The sequence below is a fragment of the Acipenser ruthenus genome, chromosome 20, assembly GCF_902713425.1.
Source record: "Acipenser ruthenus chromosome 20, fAciRut3.2 maternal haplotype, whole genome shotgun sequence".
In the NCBI taxonomy this organism is placed as follows: domain Eukaryota; kingdom Metazoa; phylum Chordata; class Actinopteri; order Acipenseriformes; family Acipenseridae; genus Acipenser; species Acipenser ruthenus.
This window is the reverse complement of record NC_081208.1, coordinates 28,546,177-28,568,874: the sequence shown is the minus strand read 5'-3', so window position 1 is coordinate 28,568,874 and position 22,698 is coordinate 28,546,177. Positions and strand designations below refer to the sequence as shown.

General features: G+C 43.2%; 1 protein-coding gene across 8 annotated transcripts in view; it reads left to right on the top strand.

Annotated features, from left to right (window-relative positions):
• LOC117425741 (protein MTSS 2-like) overlaps positions 1-22,284 on the top strand; it is a 46,700-nt gene extending 24,416 nt beyond the window's left edge. Inside the window, exons 4-15 of one of the 8 annotated variants that reach the window (XM_058993804.1) lie at positions 5,948-6,032; positions 7,402-7,493; positions 7,988-8,062; positions 10,575-10,732; positions 11,084-11,191; positions 11,396-11,493; positions 12,540-12,756; positions 13,371-13,445; positions 14,274-14,423; positions 15,235-15,411; positions 16,011-16,176; positions 16,383-22,284. In XM_058993804.1, coding sequence (XP_058849787.1) covers positions 5,948-6,032; positions 7,402-7,493; positions 7,988-8,062; positions 10,575-10,732; positions 11,084-11,191; positions 11,396-11,493; positions 12,540-12,756; positions 13,371-13,445; positions 14,274-14,423; positions 15,235-15,411; positions 16,011-16,176; positions 16,383-17,179 — 2,198 coding nt within the window. In that variant the 3' untranslated portion in view covers positions 17,180-22,284. Of the gene's footprint in view, positions 1-5,947; positions 6,033-7,401; positions 7,494-7,987; positions 8,063-10,574; positions 10,733-11,083; positions 11,192-11,395; positions 11,494-12,536; positions 12,757-13,370; positions 13,491-14,273; positions 14,424-15,234; positions 15,412-16,010; positions 16,177-16,382 lie in introns of all 8 variants that reach the window. The other 7 variants (XM_058993805.1, XM_058993803.1, XM_058993808.1 and 4 more) reach the window with 7 other exon arrangements.
• The last annotated feature ends 414 nt before the right edge of the window (positions 22,285-22,698 follow it).

The window sequence follows — 22,698 nt, the reverse complement described above, 5'->3', positions numbered from 1 at the left end:
AGCGTTCTTACCTTTGTATAAGTTAGTGATCAGCAGATGTGTCAGCCGCACGTAGAGCACAGCATGTGGTTTTCACTAACTCTACTGTGCAGAATACTTTTTTTTTTTTCTATGTGTAAATATCGGGACTTTCTTCCTATCCATCGGGACGTGGGACATTTGCTAGGACCATATAGGGACTGTTGGCATGTATGGTTTAATGTAAAATTTAAAATAGATATAACTGTACACCGATGCAGCTACCTGGTGACCATTTAAAAGGATAATATGTACAAGGCAGTCCAGAGTACAGCCATTTTAGGTGGCTTTGGTATATATATTGGCATGTCAGGATACAAAACAATTTCAAAATAAATAAAGAAATAAAATGATTTAGTATGGTGTGGTTGGATTTGTAAAGGCTATTTGTGGTCCTTAATGTAAAGCAAGATTAAGTTCAGACTGTATATTGCAGCAGCGAGAACAGATAAGGTGTAGAGAGCGAGGAGAGAGAGCTGATGGCCTGTTTTTGTTGCTTCTGAATCCCTCTGCAGATTCCATCTCTAGGTTGCTATGGAAACACTCTAGAGGGAAGGCCAGAAAAAGCATGGAGAGAGAGAGAGAGAGAGAGAGAGAGAGAGAGAGAGAGAGAGAGAGAGAGAGAGAGAGAGAGAGAGAGAGAGAGAAAAGGAGATTAAGTAGGGCTGAAACATATAGCCCAGAAATGGAGTTTCTTCCATTTGGAGATTTTGCAGAGAAAAAAACCCAAAAAAAACCAAAACAGTGTACATTAACAGTGAGAAAGGAACGCAGCCAGTATAAAATATTCAGTGATTCGAAGTGATTGGGTTTGTTCGAGATCGCTGGGACGTGCACAGTTCAGGCGGATTGCTTTCCGCCTCAGCGCTCTCAGAAAAGAGCTGGAATTCAGTGCGGAGATTCAGCCATGTCCGGAATAACGCAACCCCCAGGGCACCAACCCCCCCCCCCCCCCCCAAAAAAAAATAAAAAATCAGCACATTTAACTGGACATGTCACTGGCATGCTCATGTCACTGGCACATTAAAAAGGGTCTGTGAAGCAGACAAACAGCAGACTCCATCTCTTACTGCTTGGACTGATCTGTGATGCACTCAACACAAAAAGTATCTTAAAGCCCTTCATACCGCCATCGGACCACACTGATTGTAAACATAGAATGGGAAGAGGTTACTCTGAAGTAAATTACTGTTAGTGATCCTCGCAGTAGCATTTTTGTTGGTACAAGATGCAAATTAGTGCAACAAATGAGTAGTCCTGATTCTATTTAATAAAGAATAAAAAAAAAACATTCAGTGTATACAGTTTAGTATAAAAACACATTGGAGATGGCAAAATGTCTCCAAAAATGCAAAAAGAATCTGCTTAGAATCTAAGCGTATTTAGCTAAATTAATTCCGCAGCAAAATAATCAATTTTGATTCTCAAAAAAGCTGCAAAATGTTGGGTCCACTCTTATTGTCGATAAGACCCCCGGAATCCTTTCCAATATGGAGCCTGCCAACTGAACTGCCGACATAGAGAAAGTCGGGGTCAGCGTTGTCACGGCAACGTGCTTGCCTGGGAATTGATTTCTCAGAGAGTTGTGCTGGCTTAGAGGGCATACTACAGTATCGCTCTCTGTCACTGACAGAAGCAAACATGCTGGGCATGGCAATGGAGGAACGAGCCTGATCAGACTATACTGTATGCTATGTACCCCAGGCTCCCTGGCACTGCAAACACACAGACCCACCCCAGCATTCACAGCACGCATAAAGGCTGCTGCTTGCCTCACGCGCACGCACACAAAAGGCACATTTTCAGAGGATTCATTTAAACTGCAGCTCCCTGCGACTAGATCCAATCGTGTGTTAGCAACATTCTGTATCTGACAGTTTAATTGACTAGCACCATACAGGGAACTATTGCAGATCATAAAGCTGTGCTGTATTTTTCAAATGAATCCAGTGCAGTGGACTTCATATAAACTAACTACATACATTTTAGTTTAAACTGTGTAAATCTGTGCAGCATTAACTAAGCCTGCATTCACCGGTTGTAAGGGTCTCCACACCAAAGCCTTTGGTCTAATTTATTTGTATGATAACAGTGAAATCTAATGGGAGCAGTTTCACTGTTGGGAACTGCTGGGCGTTTCTGTGTTTCCCAGGGGACCACTGAGCAAGCAGCACCGGAGTAAACAAGCTCTAGGCACAGTGCCAAGGATGGCACCTTAATGTACCACCCTTCCGTCCCTATCCAGGAACTTCTCCTCACTGAACTGAGGAGAGCCAGTCTGCACAACAACCCTCTGCTCTGAGCATGTCGCAGTGTCCGTGCATGGCAGGTGTGCTCTGTGGGGAATGAATTCTTGTGCCACTGGGATTTTTGCAAACGCATCAACATTCGTATATTGCACCGGGTCCTAAAGGTATAGAGACATGGAGACGCAAGTGGCCCCCGAATTCACCAGTTCTAAATATTGTGGATTGTGCTTCTTCGATAGTTGCTGTTCCTTGTTGACAATAGGGAGCTAGTGAAGAACCTCGATTTGATCAGCGCATGAGCACAATTACCAGAAGCAAATCTGGGTGTAGGTTTAGTTCATTTGGAGTTAGATGAACTCGCTGAGTGACCGGGAGGCAGTGGTCTATTGCTGGGGAGTGGCAGAGTGCAGTTTCCTAACCCTTGTACGCGGGCAGTACCACATACACACACACACACAAACGCTCCATGGTGCCAGCTTGTTTGGTCATAAATCAGCAGGCTGTCCCAGCGTGCATTGTTCCTGTAAGAATGGTGTGTGAGGAAACAGTGCTGTAAACAGCATGTTCTCAGGAAAGGCAGAGCAAGGAAGGCTGAATGGAGGGATATCCCATCAGGGAGTTCCTTTTCCTCCTGGATGGGGGCAGGGCTGGGGTGCCCACCTATAAATCACTGCCTGCCTGGTCACACTGCTACTGCTCCCTTTATCCGCAACTGAGACCCATTTGCCCTATCGATTTGAATTAAAATACGATTTGTGTGCCTACAGCTCCATAAAGGATATACACTGTAATCAGTGGTTTTGAACTTCAAGAGAAAGCAGCAGGTACTGCTGAAGGTGGTTAACCCTGTGCAAAGGGGGTCATGTCTTTTATCTGCCCCAGACCGTATGGACTTCTGCAGCCTTCTCATTTAAACCTGTACCCCACAGAGCGGCTTGTAATTAAAATTGCAGCCATCCCTCCGGCACGGGAACTGATACTTTAGCCCATAATTACTGCCTCCCCTCTTAACTTTGATGCGGAGGAGTTGTCTTTATGGCCAAGGCTTTCTGTATATAATAGTAATACCTCTGAACCCCGCTGCCTAGTAGTGCCCCCTGCTGGGACTGGAATATCTGAAAATATCTCCATGTTATCTGAAAATAAATAATTAATTCCAGCTTGATATATATGTAGACCAGCTTACCATTGAGACTAGTCCAGTGCCTTTGAACACGGAGACTGAAGAACTCCTTCATTATACAAGCTTTTTGTTATGACCGTTTTACTCGTAACAAAGGGAATAAAGTGTAATCTAAGAAATTATGAGAACTGAAAGAGATGGTTCTAGTATTAGAACATCATTTGCCCCAATTGCATAGCTGTGGGATACAGCTCTCCCTAAGGCCTTATGGTGTTATTCCTAGAATCTATCATCAAGTGCCTCCTCAGCCAGGTTTCATTGCTGTGTAGTGAATGTTTGTTTTTATGCTGGTAATGTTGGCTGCTTTAATCTGCCATCTCAGCATGTGGCAAATAATGGCAATATTGTAAAACTGACCAATCGGTGCTTTTTAATAATGTGATGTGATGCTGTCACCATCAAAACTGTAAAGACACAATAATGATGCCAGCCTCTCTGTTGCTACCCTGCAACAAGCTCCCTGTTTCAGGTTCTCTGTGCCTCCTTTACAAGGGAAGCTCAGGCTGACCAAATGTCATGAGAAAAATCAATATCCCCCCTGCCTGGCCAGCCCCGGTGCATTGTGGGAGCCGTGCAAGGAGGTGACGGTAAACAAACCACAGCGTCTGATAGATGGCTGGCAAATACGCTCACTGGAGAGGGCCAGGTTCTTATTATTTTTGCTGGCTTTTAATTCCATTTTTGGTTCGATACAGCTGTTTACTCAAACGACGGCTAAATAGCGATTGCCAATGTCTAATATTAGGCTCTTAGCTACCAGCTGTCTCGAAAGAAAATCGCTTTCCAGCCTTGCCATGTGTGTACATGTGTCTGCCTGCCTGGCTCAGCGCAGTTTCAACCAAGTGTTAGAAATAAGGACATCAATTTAACAACCCCCAGACACATACCAGATGGGGTTGGGAGCTGTCCTTGCATGCCCCTATATTTCTTAGGACATAAAGATTAATTAACACAGTCCAAGGCAGTGAAACAATGACACACACGAACACACTCCCCCCACCTCCCACACACACATACACTGAGGCAGACACACACACACTTTACTTGCGCACATACTCACACACAGCTGCAGAGGCACGCAGATTTATAGTAACACAAGAGATGTTCCATTTACTCTAACAGGCTGTGTGAGAGTGAGCAGAGGAGAGTGATTGCTTTCACGGCTTTGGATTGTGTTAAATAACCCTTTATAGAGAATGTGGTGGGTTAGCTAAATTGGACAGCTTAGGTTTAGTAAATATTTAATAACATTTACATGCTTTTTAGTGGGTCCTCTCGAAGGAGCAGTCCAGTTGATGGCTCTCTAAAACAGAATGGTATAAATACTAAAGGTGCACTCCCAAAGGTTTTAAAATCCACTTTCCTTCTTACTGTAGCTGCAATTTGCACTTCTGAATTATTTTCTTCACTTTTTAAAAAGCCCCTGAAGCCACAACACTATGGATCAGCCCTCTCCTCCATGTTGGTCCTCAGCGCTTTCTTTGCTGGACTGCACTGTAGGGGGCTGTAATTGCATTTGGATTCCCATCACTTACTGGCTTAAGAGGCTGGCTTGCAAATACATTGTGCTTCAGAAACGTATGTGGTCTCTATAATGATACAAAGAGCGGAGGGTCTTTAATATTACCCTATTCCCACTATATTTTGAATGTTAATAAAAGGGGATCTATAAATCACCCCTGTAGGGACTTCAAGGAGTATTATGTTGTTGTTTAGGTTATGTTGGTTTCCATTCTGTCCAGCCAGCTTCACAGGTATGCACAGTGTGTCTACATATACTCTTCAGTATACATGATTTTCATTTAGAAATGATACACACAGAAACCTACAGCGAATTCTTTCAAATCAGTAGAGGTTGTACTGCTGCTGCCCTGTCCAAGAAGCATTTTCTTATGAAAGCGTGGATTTAAACCACGCAAGAAGCCTATTCTCCTTTTCTCTTTGCTGTACCAATTCAGTTCAGTCGCAGTGCTGTGCATGTGTGTCTGCTGGTCGGGGGAGGGAGGGGGAGGGGGTGCTCTATAAACCTCACAGATGTCAAGCCTTTGAAATACCAGAGCTTTGAGAATGTGACAGTGACAGAGAGGATCCATTTAGAGGATCTGTGTCTCTTCCTTCAAAGAAACAGGTAGCTACCCAGCACAGCCCGGCAGAGCTGTCTCGTCTCCTTTTCAGGGTGGGCCTGTTGCTTTTACCCAGTTAAAGGATAAAGCATGAGGAGATCAAGAGACTTGCTTTAACTAGTGCTAAGCCTCCAGTTATATAAAGGTTTCTTGACACCCTGTCTATCAGCTGTAACCACTAGACCACACTGCCTCCCAGTTCCTCAGCTCCAATCACTAGACTACACTGCCTCCCAGTTCCTCAGCTCCAATCACTAGACTACACTGCCTCCCAGTTGCTCAGCTCTAAATCATCTCTTGGTCTTTAAGGCGATGCTGTCCCTTGCTGGCCAGTGTTGGAATGACAGTCTGACTTGTATGTCTTCTCTTTCCAGGCGCCACCAGAGATATCGGTTCAGCTCTGACCCGGATGTGCATGAGGCATCGCAGTATCGAGGCAAAACTGCGGCACTTCACCAAGTAAGAGAGAGAGCTGCTTACTACTCTCCCGTGGGTTCTATTGTCAAAGGGTTTTAATCTTGTATTTTTAATGAACTGCTATTTTTTTTAAACAAATAACCCATGTTCTAAAACAAGAAAGAAACAAGTTAGTATTCTTACGAGACCTTCAGTTATCCCTTTCAGTGCTGGCGGGACCTCAAAGTCTTATTCTTAATGTACTGACAGGACTTGAAGTCCCATTTACCAAAATATACTGTATGTAAGAAAATATGTTTTTGTCCTGTTGTCATGTATACTCAACCTTTTTTAATTATATACCTTAATTTCACATTCTTCAGCTCGACAAAAATAGTTACGGTTTTTGTTTTGTAAAATTGAACATATATTTTTGTCCTTTCATCAAAATAGGAGTAAATTACAGGCTGGACTCTTTGAGTGTTGACATCTTAACCGTGTGTTGCAAGATGTGAGTCCGTTATAAAAATAAACAGTCTCCTTTTCACCAGTCTCTACTCTTCACATAGCTGACACGGGAAAAGATACACTGGTCAAATTTAAAAACTGGGTTATGGTTATATAACAAAAAGACAGTGGAGAAGCAGGTGAAGTGGGAGTTCAAATATATTCCAAATAGCATTCAATTACTGCCCACAGAGCCACAGAGCATGTTACCTGCATGTAAAATGTTCTTCAGTTTATCAGTGAGAACAAAAGGTTGTCACACAGAATGGCGACAATGCATTTCATTTTGTGTTGGAAAAAGCCAGCCTCCAAACCGTTTTTTTTTTTTTTTTTTTTTAAGTGAACAAACACTGTAGATGTTTGATGTCTGGAAGACATCTGATGGCTGTGCTTTACCTGTGATTTAAATCTGACTTTCAAAGCTTATGATGCAGTTTAGTTCCAGCATTCCATGCCTGCCCTAGTAATCCTCCAGGCATCATGGTATTAAGATTATTCTTCTGTTTTTTTTTGTCTGGATGTTAAATGGACAATTTTGATCCACTCTGTTTTTACTCTTGCTGTCTTTTAAACATGTACACCTCTATAACCAAAATCTTTATTTAGAGGAAGAAAATAAACCAAGTTGAGCTTGTCATTAATGATAAGACACTAGAGATCTACATTTTGATTTACAATTAGACATCAGAGTTCTACAGTTGGGGTGTGTAGAGGCTACTGACTAACTTGAAAAGTGGAACAACCAAGATTCTAGCACCAGCATCAACATAATTGGTGACCAATGGAGGAATGCAGTGGATTTAGGGTAGGGTATGGTGGAGTAGGACTGATCAGCTAAAGAACCTCCCTCCTAGCACTCCCTGGAGATAATAAGGCACATTGCTGAGTTGTGTTGGTTGTGATCATTGTGACTCCTTTTGTGCAGTGCCCTGATGGAGAGTCTCATCACACCACTGCAGGACCGCATTGAGGACTGGAAGAAGACCGCCACTCAGCTTGACAAGGACCATGCGAAAGGTGCCCTCTTCACTGCCCGCTCTCTTCGTGCCTGTCCCTCTGTTAGGCTGTGTGCGTCTCGCATTTCTGCGTCTGTCTGTTTTATGTTTATTTAAAGTAATTTAGACACTGTATGTGGGTCGTTTTTTGTTGCAATAAATGGAAGTTTGTATTTTTTCATTTTGTGTCAATGATATGCATTTTTCATGTGTGAATAGGTGCTTGTGAGTGAGTGTAAAGGATCATTTTATTGAGAAATAATCAAATGATCAAAATAAGACCTGACCAGACTTTTTTAACACATTGTTTTTTCTACATCCTTTACAGCACATGGTTTATTTATAAAAAGCAAGGATTTTGCAAAACAGACACATGCTGAGAGCTTAATATTCTAATATTGATTTGAAAAAAATGTAAGACTGGGTGTTTTACAGAGCTCCCACACAGTTGCTCAGATCTCTCTCTATCTCTCCTCCTTCTCCTCCTCCTCCTCCTCCTCCTCCTCTCCTCCTCAGAGTACAAACGTGCCCGTCACGAAATCAAGAAGAAATCCTCGGACACACTGAAGCTGCAGAAGAAGGCCAGGAAAGGTAGGCCAGGGGAATTCCATTGGGAGAAATGCATTCTGATGCTGTGGACATTGTTCCAAAATGACTGGAAACAAGAAAATGCCTCTAATTCGTAAAATATTCATGTATAATAGCCGACGTGCTTGGAATAACAACTGGTTGATTGTTACTGCAGGTACAGTGGTATCCCTCTATGGTTGAGCAGTTTTTGTATAATGGAGAGCTGGATAAATATTAAAGGTGCTTCTGTCATTCACATCTATTTAAAAGAGAAACTGTTTTACTGGCTGCTTCATTAAGGTGACTGGAATTATAGTCTGTGCTGTATTTCAAGATGGAAATGCATACTAAGGGACCACATGTACTTCCTATTTGATGTTAAAAAAAAAAAAAACTACCCTTTGGAATACAAGTGCAATAACTGGATACAGTTTGTCATGTGTCTGAGGTCAGTAAAATGCCGGCGTTGTCAGCGAAAATGAGAGCCCCTGTCAGTATAAATATTCCTCAAGTGGTTTGTTGTCAACTCTGGCACTCACACAGCAAGAAAAACAGACCGAGAGGGAGTAAATGAATTAGTGAGATGTTTGTGCAACGTCTCCACCTGCAGGTCTGACTTTGCACTGCATCATCATCACCGGCAGAGAAAGATTACAGCAGGGCAAGGGGTTTTTATCAAGCAATGAGGCCCAATCAGGAATGGTTATTTTATTCCATTCCACTGCTGTCTAATTACATGCTCATGTGCCTATATTAGTGTAGCGCACTCCTCTTGGGTCACATTCACAAATACAGAGCCATTTCATACTTATGTTATGTCCCTTTTCTAATGTCACCATGGAATATGAAAACTGTATTTTTTGATAAAAAAGGAATACCTATATCAAGCAGTCCACTCAACACATGAACAAAATGTACCGATAAGTCCTTGAAGATATTTCATTGCTGCAACCCGAGATCTTCAGAATAGACAAACGTCTATTTTTATACTGCAAATATGGTACTCGGGAGTCTTGACAACCATTGCCCTTGGCTAGCATATAATTTGTGTATGATCCATCTCTGCTGTAAAGATAATATAAGAACATTAAATAAAAAATGAAATTCACTAAACGTTACTGTAGAGCAATAAAGCTGTATTTATGAGCGATTATTCGGCCTGTTATGGCAGTAGTCTGATGTCCAATGTCCTGATTTATAGCGAGTTGGTAAATTAGGAAATTACACAAGCTGTCACCTATTGTTTAAGTACAAGCCCAAAACAAAGACAAGGAAGGGGTTTTACAAAAACAGTGCTGGGAAAAAATAACCTATTTGAGTACGTCCAAACCTGCTGTAATCCGGCTGCTCCTGTCCTGCTCTCAAGCTCGTCTCTCTGAAGTTACCCCTGCCTTGCTGTGCTGGCTGCAGACTGCACGAACGCACCAGATTTGTGCTGCACTGCGCCATGGTAATCCTGCAATGGCTTCTTTACTAACCCTGACATTGAGTTCCTGTCTCTCTCTCTCCCTCCCACCATCCCTCTCCCCCCCTCTCTCTCTCTCTCCCTCCCACCATCTCTCTCCCTCTCCCTTTCTCTCTCTTTCTCCCTCCCACCATCCCTCTCCCTCTCTCCCTCCCACCATCCCTCTCCCTCTCTTTCTCTCTCCCTCCCTCTCTCTCACTCTCTCCTCCGCACATTCCACTTGTAGAACTCCTAGGTGAGTACAGAGTAATTGAGACCTTGCTTTTGTTTGCTTAACCGTATATTGATAACACAGAGGTTCTAAGTCTAGTTGTGGTCTATGTGCACTCAGCATTTATTTTAAATGATTTTTCTTACTAAATACCTTAGTATCTGAGAATAGATAATCATCCCCTCTACTTAAAAGGGTTTTAATGTGTGTCTGCCAGACAGGTATCACGCTGAATTGCACTAGTATTGGCAGTCGCCATTGCTGAAAAGTATTTTTTTATATACATATGGTAAGATTTTAGATATGTAAGATAATTACTTTACATGAATCTCTTTTCATAACCAAATCTTATTCTGCCTGCATTAGACCACTTTAGTTCAAGGCCCGCCTCATATAACTGCTGTGTTTGGCTCCATGTAGATTTGCATGCTGTAGAACCCTGCGCGATTCAGCCTGGCTCTAGAGTTTGTGTTTCTGTGACGCACGTTCACTGGTGCTGGGAAGCCCTTTTTTCTTTTCTCCTTTCTGTTCTTCGCTCGCTCATTCTCACCAGTTTCTTTCTGTCTCCTGTTTCCTGCATGGTCACAGACACCATTGTGCCCCATCTGAGGGTTTGCTCTGTTTTTAGTGTTTCACAGCTGGGTTTAGTGAATTCCACACCTGCACTTTTAATATAATTTTTGTTTTGTATTTGTGGTGATCAACTCTGGTACTTTTTTTTTGAGCAATTCTAACTCTTTTTTTTCATACCTCTTCTTTCCTATCATATCCCTCTTTCCTTTATCCCTATTGCTCTCTTATCTCCCTCTTTTTATCCCCTCTCCTGTTCTGTCCTTCCTCCCCTTTTCCCCCTCCAGGTAAGGGTGACCTGCAGCCCCAGCTGGACAGTGCCCTGCAGGATGTCAATGACATGTACCTGCTGCTGGAGGAGACAGAGAAGCAGGCGGTCAGAAGGGTTCTGGTGGAGGAGCGCGGAAGGTTCTGCACCTTCATCGGCTTCCTGCAGCCAGTCGTGGTGAGTGAACTGGGGTCTGGGAGAGACGGGGAGGAGAGAGGGGATAGGAGAGATTAGGAGGAAAGAGGATAGGGTGGAAGAGACTGAGAGGGAAGCAGGGAGAGACAGAGGGAACAGGAGATGGGAGATTGGAAGGGGAGCATTGCAGGGAGAGTGGAAGGGGAGGGAGGAGTGATATTGGTGTGGGCGGATAGAGACTATGAGGTGAGAGGGGCAGGGAGAGCTACTAAAATGGGAGGGGAGGGGAGAGGAAAGAGGGGACTGGAGTGGGAGAGGCTGGAGGGGAAGAGGAGCTGTTAGGTGGAGCTCCTGGATTCAGTACGTGGAGGGTAACGTGTTTCTTTTCCTCAGAACGGAGAGATCGCCATGCTGGGAGAGATCACTCACCTCCAGGCCATAATTGATGACCTCACTGTCCTGACCGCCGACCCTCACAAACTGCCCCCGGCCAGTGAGCAGGTACGCAAAGAACTGTGCAACTCAACACCACTGCCCTCCACACTGCAGCCCAGCACTCTAACCACTGAGCTAGTCAAACCCACTGCCTTCCACATTGCAACCTAGCACTCTGCTGCCTTCCACACTGCAGCACAGCACTCCAACCACTGAGCTTCTCAACCCCACTGCTCATGGCTCATGGTGTTTGTGTGCTGTGTGTTTCAGGTGATCATGGACCTAAAGGGCTCGGACTACAGCTGGTCCTATCAGACCCCTCCCTCATCACCTAGCAGCTCTGGCTCCAGGAAATCCAGCATGTGCAGGTAAGGAGGGAGCGACAGAGAGGGAGAGCGTGTGATTGACAGAGAGAGAAAAAGAGAACAAGTGTGTGTTTTGAAGGCAAGGAATAACCTAATTATTAGGAGATGAATCCCAAACCTGTAAACTAGGAGAAAGAGCAAGCAAGAAGTTGTTTTAAAGGAGTGGGGGTGGGGGTAGGAGTTGGGAAATCCTTTGAGGGAGGTGTGCGATGCCACTGAGAGCAGGTGTGAGGAGAGTGTATCAGCCTGTCTGATTGTCCTTCTGTCTGTCTGTCTGTCTGTCTGTCTTTATGTCTGTGCTCAAGACCCATATGCAAAACAACTGCTGTTCAATTCTCTGAGTTTGTGTGACTTTACTGTCAATACTGTAGTTATTAGGTAACTATAAATGCTTGAACTAAAGTTGTTGTTGTTGCTATGGGGAGGACTGTACGACAGGTCACAGGTTAAAAGTGACAGGTCCTTGAGCTATGTGTCTGCTCTTCTCCTGTCTGCCAGTCTCTCGTTCTTACCGTCTCAATTTGTCTTTTCCGTGCTTTTTTCCCAACCCATTGTCTGTCTAACAACCCCCTACCCTAAAATCTCTCCTCACCCCTAAAACCTCCATTCCATTCTTAACCCTTTCCCATGTCACCTGCAACACTCCCCCTTCTCCCTCTCTCCCTTGTGTTCACCTGTTCTTCCTCAATCCTTTATTTCCCTCTCCCTCCTCTTTGCATCTCCTCTCCTCCTCCCTTGTTTTTCTCCCTGTCATATTTGTCATCCCCCTCCCTTATTTTTTTTCCACACTTCATTATCCCCTCCATTTCCCCCTTTTTGTTCTCTCTGCTCCTATCATTTCCCTCATTCTTTTCCATTCCCCTGCTCCCTTATTCTCTCCCCTTTCCCCTCCTCTCTTCCCCACTCTCCTCGCTACCCCCTCCTCTCTCTTCTCTCGTCTCGCTTGTTTCTCTGTCTCTCTGTCTCTTCTCTCCTCCCCCTCCCGTCTTGCTTGTTTCTCTCTGTCTGTCCTCTCCCTCCTCCCCCCCTCTCCCTCCGCTTCCCAGCAGTGTAAACAGCACCCACAGTAGTGCGTCTCGCTCCTCCAGTGGCTCTCAGACTCACTCACCCAGTTCGTCCTATCGATACCGCAGCCTGGCCCATCCCCCGCCTGGTGGGACCCAGCGACTCAGCAGCGTCTCCTCTCATGACTCGGGCTTCATCTCGCAGGATGCCGCCATCTACTCTAAGCCGCCCTCGCCCATGCCCTCTGACATCACAAGCCAGGTAACAGAGCCAATCAGAACTCACAGCACATAGATAAAGCCCGTAGTTTGAATTAAACCGTATTAAAACTAGCTCTAAACTGCTCAGAACAGTGAGTTGTTTCTTTTGTTCTAGTTTTATACTGCTCTTTTATTCCCCTTGCATTTTGCACTCACTTCAAAATAATGTAGGCTTCAAAATTTTGACTAATGAAGGCATTTGTTAAAGCGAGGCTATTTTAGAACTAGATTACACACTTTGCAAAAACACTTGTTTTTATGCATCAAGCCCTTAAGTTTTGACCCTTAGTCAAAATTTATTTTTAGTGCCACTATGTATGCAAATGCATTTCTGTGTGATGATGACACTTTCACTACTGTTGAAGTAAATGTGCCAGAATATAGATGCTCTGGGTAGCACTGTAACTCTTCCAACATTTGATCGGCTTTCAAATTATAAAACACACACACACACACACACACACACACACACACACACACACACACACACACACCAGAATTAGCCTGATATGCAAATATTCTCTTGTATACTGTAAAATATTGTCCAGTTAGTTGACTTCTGGATGAAGTGAGAAGTGTTTCCTGGGCCTGTGACCCTTCTCTTTCTCTCCGCAGAAGTCATCGAGCTCTGCCTCTTCTGAAGCCTCGGAGACCTGTCAGTCAGTGAGCGAGTGCAGCTCTCCCACCTCGGTTAGTTCAACCTCTACCGCCGGGGCCTGGTCAGGGGGAGAAAAGGTGAATTCACTCCCACACTCTCTCTCACACACGCACACACAGCGACTCACCGTCTCACCCTTTGACACACAGCCACTGTGTCTTACTCTCTCACTTGCTATGTCTCACTCCTTCACACACTCACTTTCTGTGTCACACTCTTTCACAAACACGCTCTGTCCCACTCACACTCTTTCACCTTGGTAAGTTCTGTTGGGGGGGGTCTGTTTTGAGTAAAAGGAAGGATGGTGGTGAGCCAAACGGAAGTAAATGGAGGTGCCCTTTATGGAGACTGCTCTGCAGTCCCCAGTCAGTGTATCCCTTTCTCTTATCATCACTCACTCACGCAGTCTGTGCTGGGAAAGTGGTGTACAATTTGTAGGGTTAATTTTAAGTGGTGTTGATTATATTGTTGGATCATTACTATGACACTACATGTGTAATTACAAGCAGGTAACATCACAAAACAAAATGTGACTAAAATGCAAAACTTAATTTGATATATTTTATGGTTTTTTTAAGTTAGAAGCAACTGTCCAACCACAGGCAAATTTCCAGAGTGGAATAAAATGATTTTAACCTTTTAAGAAACTCTTGTAGTATAAAGTTACACAATTAGCCACCTAACCACATACACTTATTTGACTGCCTGCTGCTGTGTGAATACAGTGTAAGTAATGCCACTTAGACTCCCACCTTACTGTATATTGTATAGAGGGGTTTCCACACCAAGGCCCCGGGTCCTTGTCTCTGGGCTGCCCTGAGCCGTGCCTGCTCTGATTGTTTTGTCTTTCCGTTTCGCAGTTCGGCTCGTCCTTCGCTACCTTCCGCCCTGCTCTCTCTCTCACTGGCTCCATCCGGCCTCTCTCTGTCATTCTTCCTGTGCCCCCACCCCATAATCGCCCCCCCGGAACCGACACTTACACTCCCTCATCAATGGTTCTTTGCTGGAAGGTTTGTTTTCATTTGCACTTTTTATTTATTTATTTTTTTTGCTGTATCTCTTGAACTAACGCTTGTTTGGTTTGGTTTTGCTGATTGTTTTTGCTTTCCATCTTTTCATTTATTCATTCACTTCATCGCTTGTTTAAAACCAGCTGCTTCCTTCCGTCACTGGTGACCTGAACTCCGTGCATAAGAGTTAGGCTAAACTGAACAGATCTTGTAAATACGGCAAACCCCTTTATATCTGCAAACCATTTTTTTTGAGATTTTCAAAAAAATCGATTCGACTGCATACATTGTAGCAATGAAGGACTTACTGAAAAATGATTGTACTATTTTCTTGGTGCAATTAGCAGTCGTTTAGATTAGCGTATCGAGATACATAAGCAAACAAATTAATGGCACACAGTAACTTATTGATAGTTTTGCAGGACATCTAGTGCAATACAAAACAGGTGTTTGGCAATATTTAAGCATTCTCTGACAGACCAAAGGAAACACTAGCGTGGCACATGCGATGTTATATGAAAAGCAATCGGATAGAATTGCATTTGTAAAAATAACAGCTGGGATCAATGTCAAATTGGATCCTGCTTCTATCAATGAACAATCCCAAACCATTGTGAGCTGATCTCGCGTGATTCAATTGAGGGTACACTTCGTCACCATGATGGAAGACAGGACAGAATGGGCAGGTTCATGGGACACTGTAACCCAAACGCTGAGGTGCCAAACTCGGGGGCCTTGTGGATAACTAGTCCCTGCGCTCTGATAGGCTGCTCCCTTGTCTGTCTCTAAGTAACCCCCTCCCCCTCGTCAGGATTGGTCCAAGCCGGGCCCTTATGACCAGCCAATGGTCAGCACGTTACAGCGGAGGAAGGAGCCAGCCGAGCGACACAGAGAATCTGAGCTGGCCCCTCCCCACCAGGTGTACCCTGGGATACACCCAGAGGACGCCCAGAGGCTCAGGATGACCCCAGCCACCATCGCTGCCAAGGTAACAGCACTTTCACTCACACCAGTATGCTATTAGCAGCCTGATGTTCTAAAATAAGTCCCACGCACTTACTGTGAACAAGTTGCTTCCCATTGATGTATAAATTAAATTGTAAAACACAAACATGAAAAAAACTGTGCAAAAAATGAGGACCAGGATCTAAAATAACACAGTAGTGTTTAAGCTGTATACAGCAATGTGGAGCACTCACCCAATTGTTACTTGGTATGGGCATTCCTTAGCACAAGTTTAGTTATGGGTGAATTGTGATTGTTATGGCTGCTGAATGGTTGGTCTCCTGATGGCTGCACTGTATCTAGTGAACCACTTTAGTTGACAGTTTCTTAAGTTTTATTTTTGATGAAACTATGCATGGGAATTTCATCTACTGTTCTACGCTGTGCAGATGGATGACCTACTTCTCCAGCGTACTGGCTCTTATACAGTGTATATGTATTATTTATTTCTGGATTTATGTAACTCACTTTCTATTGTATGTCCCTGTGGAGTTTAAGACAAAGAAAAGCAGAGAGGCACAGCATGCTTATAACATCTCAATGCTGTTTTCTTATCACTCCCCACCCCCTCCTATACTCCAGCACGGTGAGGAGGTGTCCCCAGCTGCCAGTGATCTGGCCATGGTCTTGACTCGTGGGCTCAGCATGGAGCACCAGAAGAGCAGCCGTGACTCCCTGCAGTACTCCAGCGGCTACAGCACCCAGACCACCACCCCCTCCTGCTCCGAGGACACCATCCCCTCGCAAGGTAACAGACAGCACCGCCTCCGGCACAACCCACTACACCTTCCTAGTAAAGCTTAAGGGACTGATCTAGGGATTATTGTAATAGCTGTGCGGTAAATAATACGGTTTACAGAACTGTCTAGATAAAAAAAAATTAAAAATTGAAAACAGTGCTCAAAACCTGAAATAAATTGAAGAGTTGTGACTCCTCTCTCTCCCCCTCCACAGTTTCGGATTACGACTGCTACTCAGTGAACGGGGACGTGGAGGGGGAGGTGCAGAGCGAGTTCGACAGGTCCTCCACCATCCCCCGCAACAGCAACATCGCTCAGAACTACCGCCGTATGATCCAGACCAAGAGGCCAGCCAGCACTGCAGGCCTGCCCAGCGGAGCCGCCGGCCAGGGTGGGCATCCGGGAGGGGGAGGGGGTGGATTGACCCCGGGGGTGGCCACCATCCGCCGCACCCCCTCCACCAAACCCTCTGTGAGGCGCACCCTGTCCAATGCTGGACCCATACCCATCCGCCCACCCATAGTGCCGGTCAAGCCCCCCATGGTGCCCGATTCCTCGGGCTACACAGGCCCTCCAGTGAGGGTCGGCAGCGAGGAATGTGTTTTCTACTCCGACGAAACGTCGCCCAACGCTATGGATTTTGTCAAGGCCTCTCCCAAGCGCCTCAGCCTCCCCAACACAGCCTGGGGCTCTGGCGCGGGGCTGGAGATGAGTGTCTACGCCCAGCCTCCCCCTCCCATAGTCCTGACCTCCGAAGAGGACCAGTTGCTCGCCGCTAACCGCCACAGTCTGGTGGAGAAGATTGGAGAACTGGTGGCCAGCGCCCATGCCCTGGGGGAGGGCCAGTTCCCCTTCCCCTCCCTCCCCGGAGATGACCTCATGGCCCCGCCCCCGGGCCCCGTCATGGCAGAGGAGCCGGCCTCCGGCGGAGACATGCTGGTGGCGATTCGGAGGGGCGTGCGGCTGCGCAAGACGCTCACCAATGACAGGTCAGCGCCCAGGATTTTGTGATGACCGCGGCCCGCACACACAATTCACACTTCACAGACTCATCAAGTACAAAAAAAATGAAAAATAAATGAGTACATAAAATAAAATAAAAAAATAAATAAATGAATAAAAAAATAATTAAATAAAGAAATAAATAAAAAAAGACCTGGGCCGCTACCTTAGCGTGTACGGACGCATGTTTTACCGTTTCTAATTTACGCCACCACCAGATGTTTTGACTGTATCGAGGCACTGAGATACTGTGGGGGAGCCTGGTTTCTACTTACAGCCCTCAACCACCCCACCAACCCAAGCCCAGACAGCCTGGGAGGGGTCCAGGCAGAGGGACTGATCACTGAGATCATTGCCTGCCATTTTTCAACGCTCCTCTCCACCCTTATGGACTTCACATTGTAGGCTTGTTTCTATGGTAACACTCTCCTTGTCTCTCTGTCTTTCTGTCTGTCTGTGTAGCTGGCTGGCTCAAAGGTGTGGAACAGTCTTGTGTTGTGGGTTTTTTTTTTCTTAAAGATTAAAAAAAAACCATCATGCAACATTTAAACATGTCCATCCATAACAATCAACAAATCATTGTAACATTAACAGAAACATTTCTGTGCAAAATGCTGTTTTTTTCACGATATGTATTTAAACACACCAAGTGTTTGTTTACTACAAATTGGATACAGGTATGACTGTAGTATGAGTAAGGGAACAGCACTTCATTTGTAACAGGCTGTAGTTCATATATCTACCACCAGGTTTCAGTGTAGCATAAGCAATAAAATCACCCACACAGGAATAACAATAGAGAGGGGGATTAATACCATGGTACACCAAAATGTGTCACTATCCTTTAAGAATGAGATGTGTGTCACCTTGTGGGACCTTCCCTCGCTAGATAGTGTGATAGACGCATGAATGAATACATGAAAATATGTTGGCAGTGATTTGCAGCGGGACATTGTGTTGGAAAGTTTAAGGTGAGTGTGTGAGAGAGAGCAGGATGTGAAGGAAAGAGTCACGATGAGGAGATGCAGGAAGTCAGGCAGAGAGGGAGTTGTCTGAATGGTGGGCAGGCTGGTGTGCTGCTGTGCGATCAAGGCGTGGTTTTAAACATAGCCTGGGAATCTGTAAAGTGCAATAGAATAACAAAAATGGAATAACAATTGCTGTTCAGTGTATCTTCTGTATATAACTTAAAGAAAACTCCATGGCTCTGCATCTTAAAATTATGGTACCAGTAGTGCTTACATTGACTTTTGATTGGGGTTTCAGGGATAAAGAAGACCAAAATATGTTTTCTTTAAGGTGTGGTCTACCCTCATATATGATTTGTGAAATCGAAGTTATTAAACCATATAGAGTAATTGAAGCACTTTTATCAAATTTCATTTGCCCATGTGTGGGTTTTTTTTTTTAACAAATTGTTAGTGGTTTTATTAAAAATTATATTTTGAACCGTCTGAAACTAGGAATAAAGTGTGTGTTACTTGTGTATAGAGAAGATGGCCCGGTGAAGCAGTGTAGTGCTTTGGACTGTGATTAGGGGATATCAGGTTAACTGGGAGCACAGTGACCTCAGGAATGAGTGAGTGCTCCGCTCTGTGGAGAGTGTGGAGGGGAGGAGGGTAAAGGAGGCACAAGCTGGAATGCTTCCTACTGTAACAGTGGGAGCTGGCCATGTGTCAGCCATGCCATGTCCTGTTCTGAAACATTCAAAGAACAATAGAAATCTAAATATACAGCCGATTCATGTCTTTAACTCTGATTAGTATAACACATAAGCTGATTGATAAATAAAGAATACACTGTACCGTTACGGAAATAGCTTAACTGATAATCCGATAATAACCTGCAGGAGACCATGTCAGAAGAGGGCACATTAAACATATCTCTAACCTCTGGAACAGTAAGTAATATCCTTGGGTAAAAGGGGGGGGGGGGTTGGGGCTGGGGGGGAGCTTCATTGACCACATCACATTTCAGTCTCTCCCACCCTCACCAGCTGCCAGCAGTCTCTCATCTGTAGTTATAAAGTAAAGCACAGGTCATAACCTTGTATATAAATGAAGAAAGTGAACACCAATTGTATAAGTCGCATTGCAAAAAATATTGTCTAGAAGTAATGAACAAAAAAAAGCAAAAGTCAAGTCTTAAGGGGAGCACAGAGAAATGTGTTTTTAGCTGAAGTGAGTGAAGTAATAATAATACAGTAGTAATAATAATAGTACTACAACTGTTGTATATTTTTCATATATGAATTTCTGTTAAAGATGTATTGCAGGTGAAACTGTACAGTGTAAGCTGATATGTTCCAGGTCTGGGAAGGCTGATACACAGGAGATCACAGGTTTACTTCTAGATTTATAGCACCACTATCATAAATATAGCAGCGCTATAATGCCGTAATGTAACAGGTCTCTATAGAGAACAACATGGCATAGCGGTGCTCTAATTTTGGTTTAACCCAGTCGTAACTCAGCCTTGTCAAGAGATACAAATGCAATGGGGGTTGATCTGATAAGTTCCCAAATCAAGTTCCATGTTAATGTTACACCCTATCATAAGTTCTATATATATAATATATACACACACACACACACATACACACACACTGCTGTGCAAAAGTCTTAAACATGTTGCATTTTTCTACACTGATGCATTATGAGCATCAACAATTTACCCACAGCCTCAACTAGTGTTTTCTACTACAGGAAAAACATTGAGTGAAATAGCTTGCATCACTCATTTTTCAAGGTGTGGTATCTGAAGCATAATCAACAAGTACAGAGAAACATCATCTGTAATTGACAAACCCAGGACTGGAAGACCCAAAAAGCTGTCTAACAAGGATGAGCAATACTTGAAGATAATATCCTTAAGGAATAGAAAGAAGACAAGCGTTGAATTGACAACAGAACTGGCAGAAGGCACAGGTGTCGTCCATCCATCAACAGTCCAAAGCACCGTTGACCATTGTTCCATAGTCCAATTGCTGTGTTTTTGTGCATATTTTAGCCTTTTAGTCGTGTTCCCCTTTCTTAACAGAGGTATTCTTACTGCAACACATCCTTTAAGTCCTGATTTCAAGAGTGACTTTCGTACTGTTGATTTGATGGACAACGACACCTGTGCCTTCTGCCAGTTCTGATGTCAATTCAGTGCTTGGCCAGGGATGAGAACAAGGTTGTGCAGGGACATCTTTCCAATTAATATTGGGAGGCCATGTAGAAATATGGAAGGTATCCCTAGTAAAAGTAGCTGGGCATCCATGTAACGAATAACGGTGCATAATGCATTATCCAGTACTTTGTTTTGCAGATTTTGATATGGATGTCCTGTGTGCATTATGAGTGGTAACTGCTTGTTTAGTCCAGATTTTACTGAGAGTTTAAGAAGGTTTGTGCTGTAGCTCCCCGGACTGCCATTCCAGATCAATGATTTGAAGTTTGTTTAATCTGGTTCGTGTCTGATGTCCTGCGGTCTTAAGATTGTGGCTGGAGGTGCTATTATAGTTTACGTCTCAAGCCTTGACATGATTGTTTGTATTCATTCTGTACTCAGGTAAACGCTAGACTTTTTGTCTATAAATAAGGTTATAATTCTATAGGTGGAAAGCCAGACACTGTTAATAGTTTTAGAAGTGAAAAAAAAACAAAAAACATGGAACTTGCTTAAGGGTACTAGGGGTAAAAAAAAAATGCTGTATATATTTCCTGGAATGAACGTTTCAAAATATTATTAAACCGTCTTTCCAGATTCAAATTTCTAGAATGTCAAAAGCAAGGGTCAAAAGAATGTACAATGTTTCTTTTTGATGTCTTAAAAGATTTGGTGTGATTTGTGAATTTACTTCTATGCTACATAAGTTACTGGCATAAATTTGACACATTATTTAAAAAGAAAAGAAAATGCATAGAAATGAAGCTCCTGTTTCAGTCTCTTGTAAGTTTTATTCTTCTCACTTAAGCCTTTGCCTCTTCTGAGTTTCCGGGAGTCACAGAATTATTTTTGTGTTTACAAAATAAAATGCTTTCACTGCCTTGCAGCCTGCAGTTACATTTTCCTGCCTTGTCATATTGTAAATAGCACAGATTCTAATTACCATTGCTAGTGCATTGCCGTGTCCACACATATATAACGAGCACATGTGACCACATCCTGTTGTTAAAAGGCGGGAGGCTCCTCCTCTTGTTACATCACTGTAATGTATGGCTCCAGCTTGTTAAACACTGTTTTTGTATAAATGTAGGTTTCATGAAGTTCAGTTTAACAAAAAGCTTCTTCACAGTGGTTTATCCAGACATGTAAATACATGAAAATAAATAAATACATTGAAACCCAGAAATGATCTGTAGCTGTCTAGACGTGCACTAAACCTTAGGGCCAACACTAACAATTTCAAATCTATACAAACAAACAAGTTGTGTTAACACTTTACAATGGTGGGAATCCCGTTGTTATTCAGAATGTAATACGAACAGCCTTATTCTAACCTTTGTTCATATATACAGTACTGTTCTTTGATTTAACTAAATCCAATCAAAGCAAGAAATATTATCTTCTTTTGTTGTTGTGGTTGTTGCAATTTTTCTTATTTAAAACCTTTTTGAAGGTTGCTTCAGTGTACAATTACTAGATATGTTACTAATGAGGTTGCCAAAGGTAGTCAATGGGTACTTGTTGATTAGTTTCTTGTATGTTTGGTTGATCCCTGTGGTACCCCCATAACCTCACTACTGAAAACAAGCTAAAAACACAGTCTCCAAACTTGACATTTGCCATGTTTAAAATAAAAAAAGTATTCTTATTATTATTATTATTATTATTATTATTATTATTATTATTATTATTATTAATAATACATTTTTTTATTATCGTGAAGAGATATGATGTGTGCATTGTTTTTGTACAAAAAAGTGTATCATTTCTGGTGCTGTTGTTTTCTAGCATTTCTCCTCATTTTGTTTTATTTATTGTTTTGTTTTTCCAAGGCTTTCCCCTCAAGTAAAAGTTTTTCTTTTGTAGTATTTATCCTTTTAATTTGTTAACTTTATTCACTGCTAACGTAACACAATGCACGGTGGTGATTCCAGTATTAATAAACGTTAGACTGAATTAAAGATATCTTTGTTTGTGTTGTGTATTTGAGTGCATTGCTGCTGTAAATGCTTTTAGCCTATGCTGGCGGACACAACCAGTGTCAAACAACTTTGAGCTTTGTGTACCTCCTCCGTGAATAATATGTGTTGCTTTGAAACAAAACCAAATTTATTTTCAAGAAAAAAACCCAAAAACATTATATATATGGCTGAGAAAATCTCAAATGTCCAGTTCCTTGTTTTAAAGTACATTTAAAAATGGAGATTATTTCAAAGAGCCACTGACTTTTAACAAAGTTAATATTTTTTATTAAATTACCATTTAATCCAATGGGATTGCTAAATGCTCACCCACGCAAATTCATCTGCCAAATTTATTGAACCATTTTGCGACTTGTGAGATGGAGTCAGTGTCCATCTGAAGTCCAGGGCCTC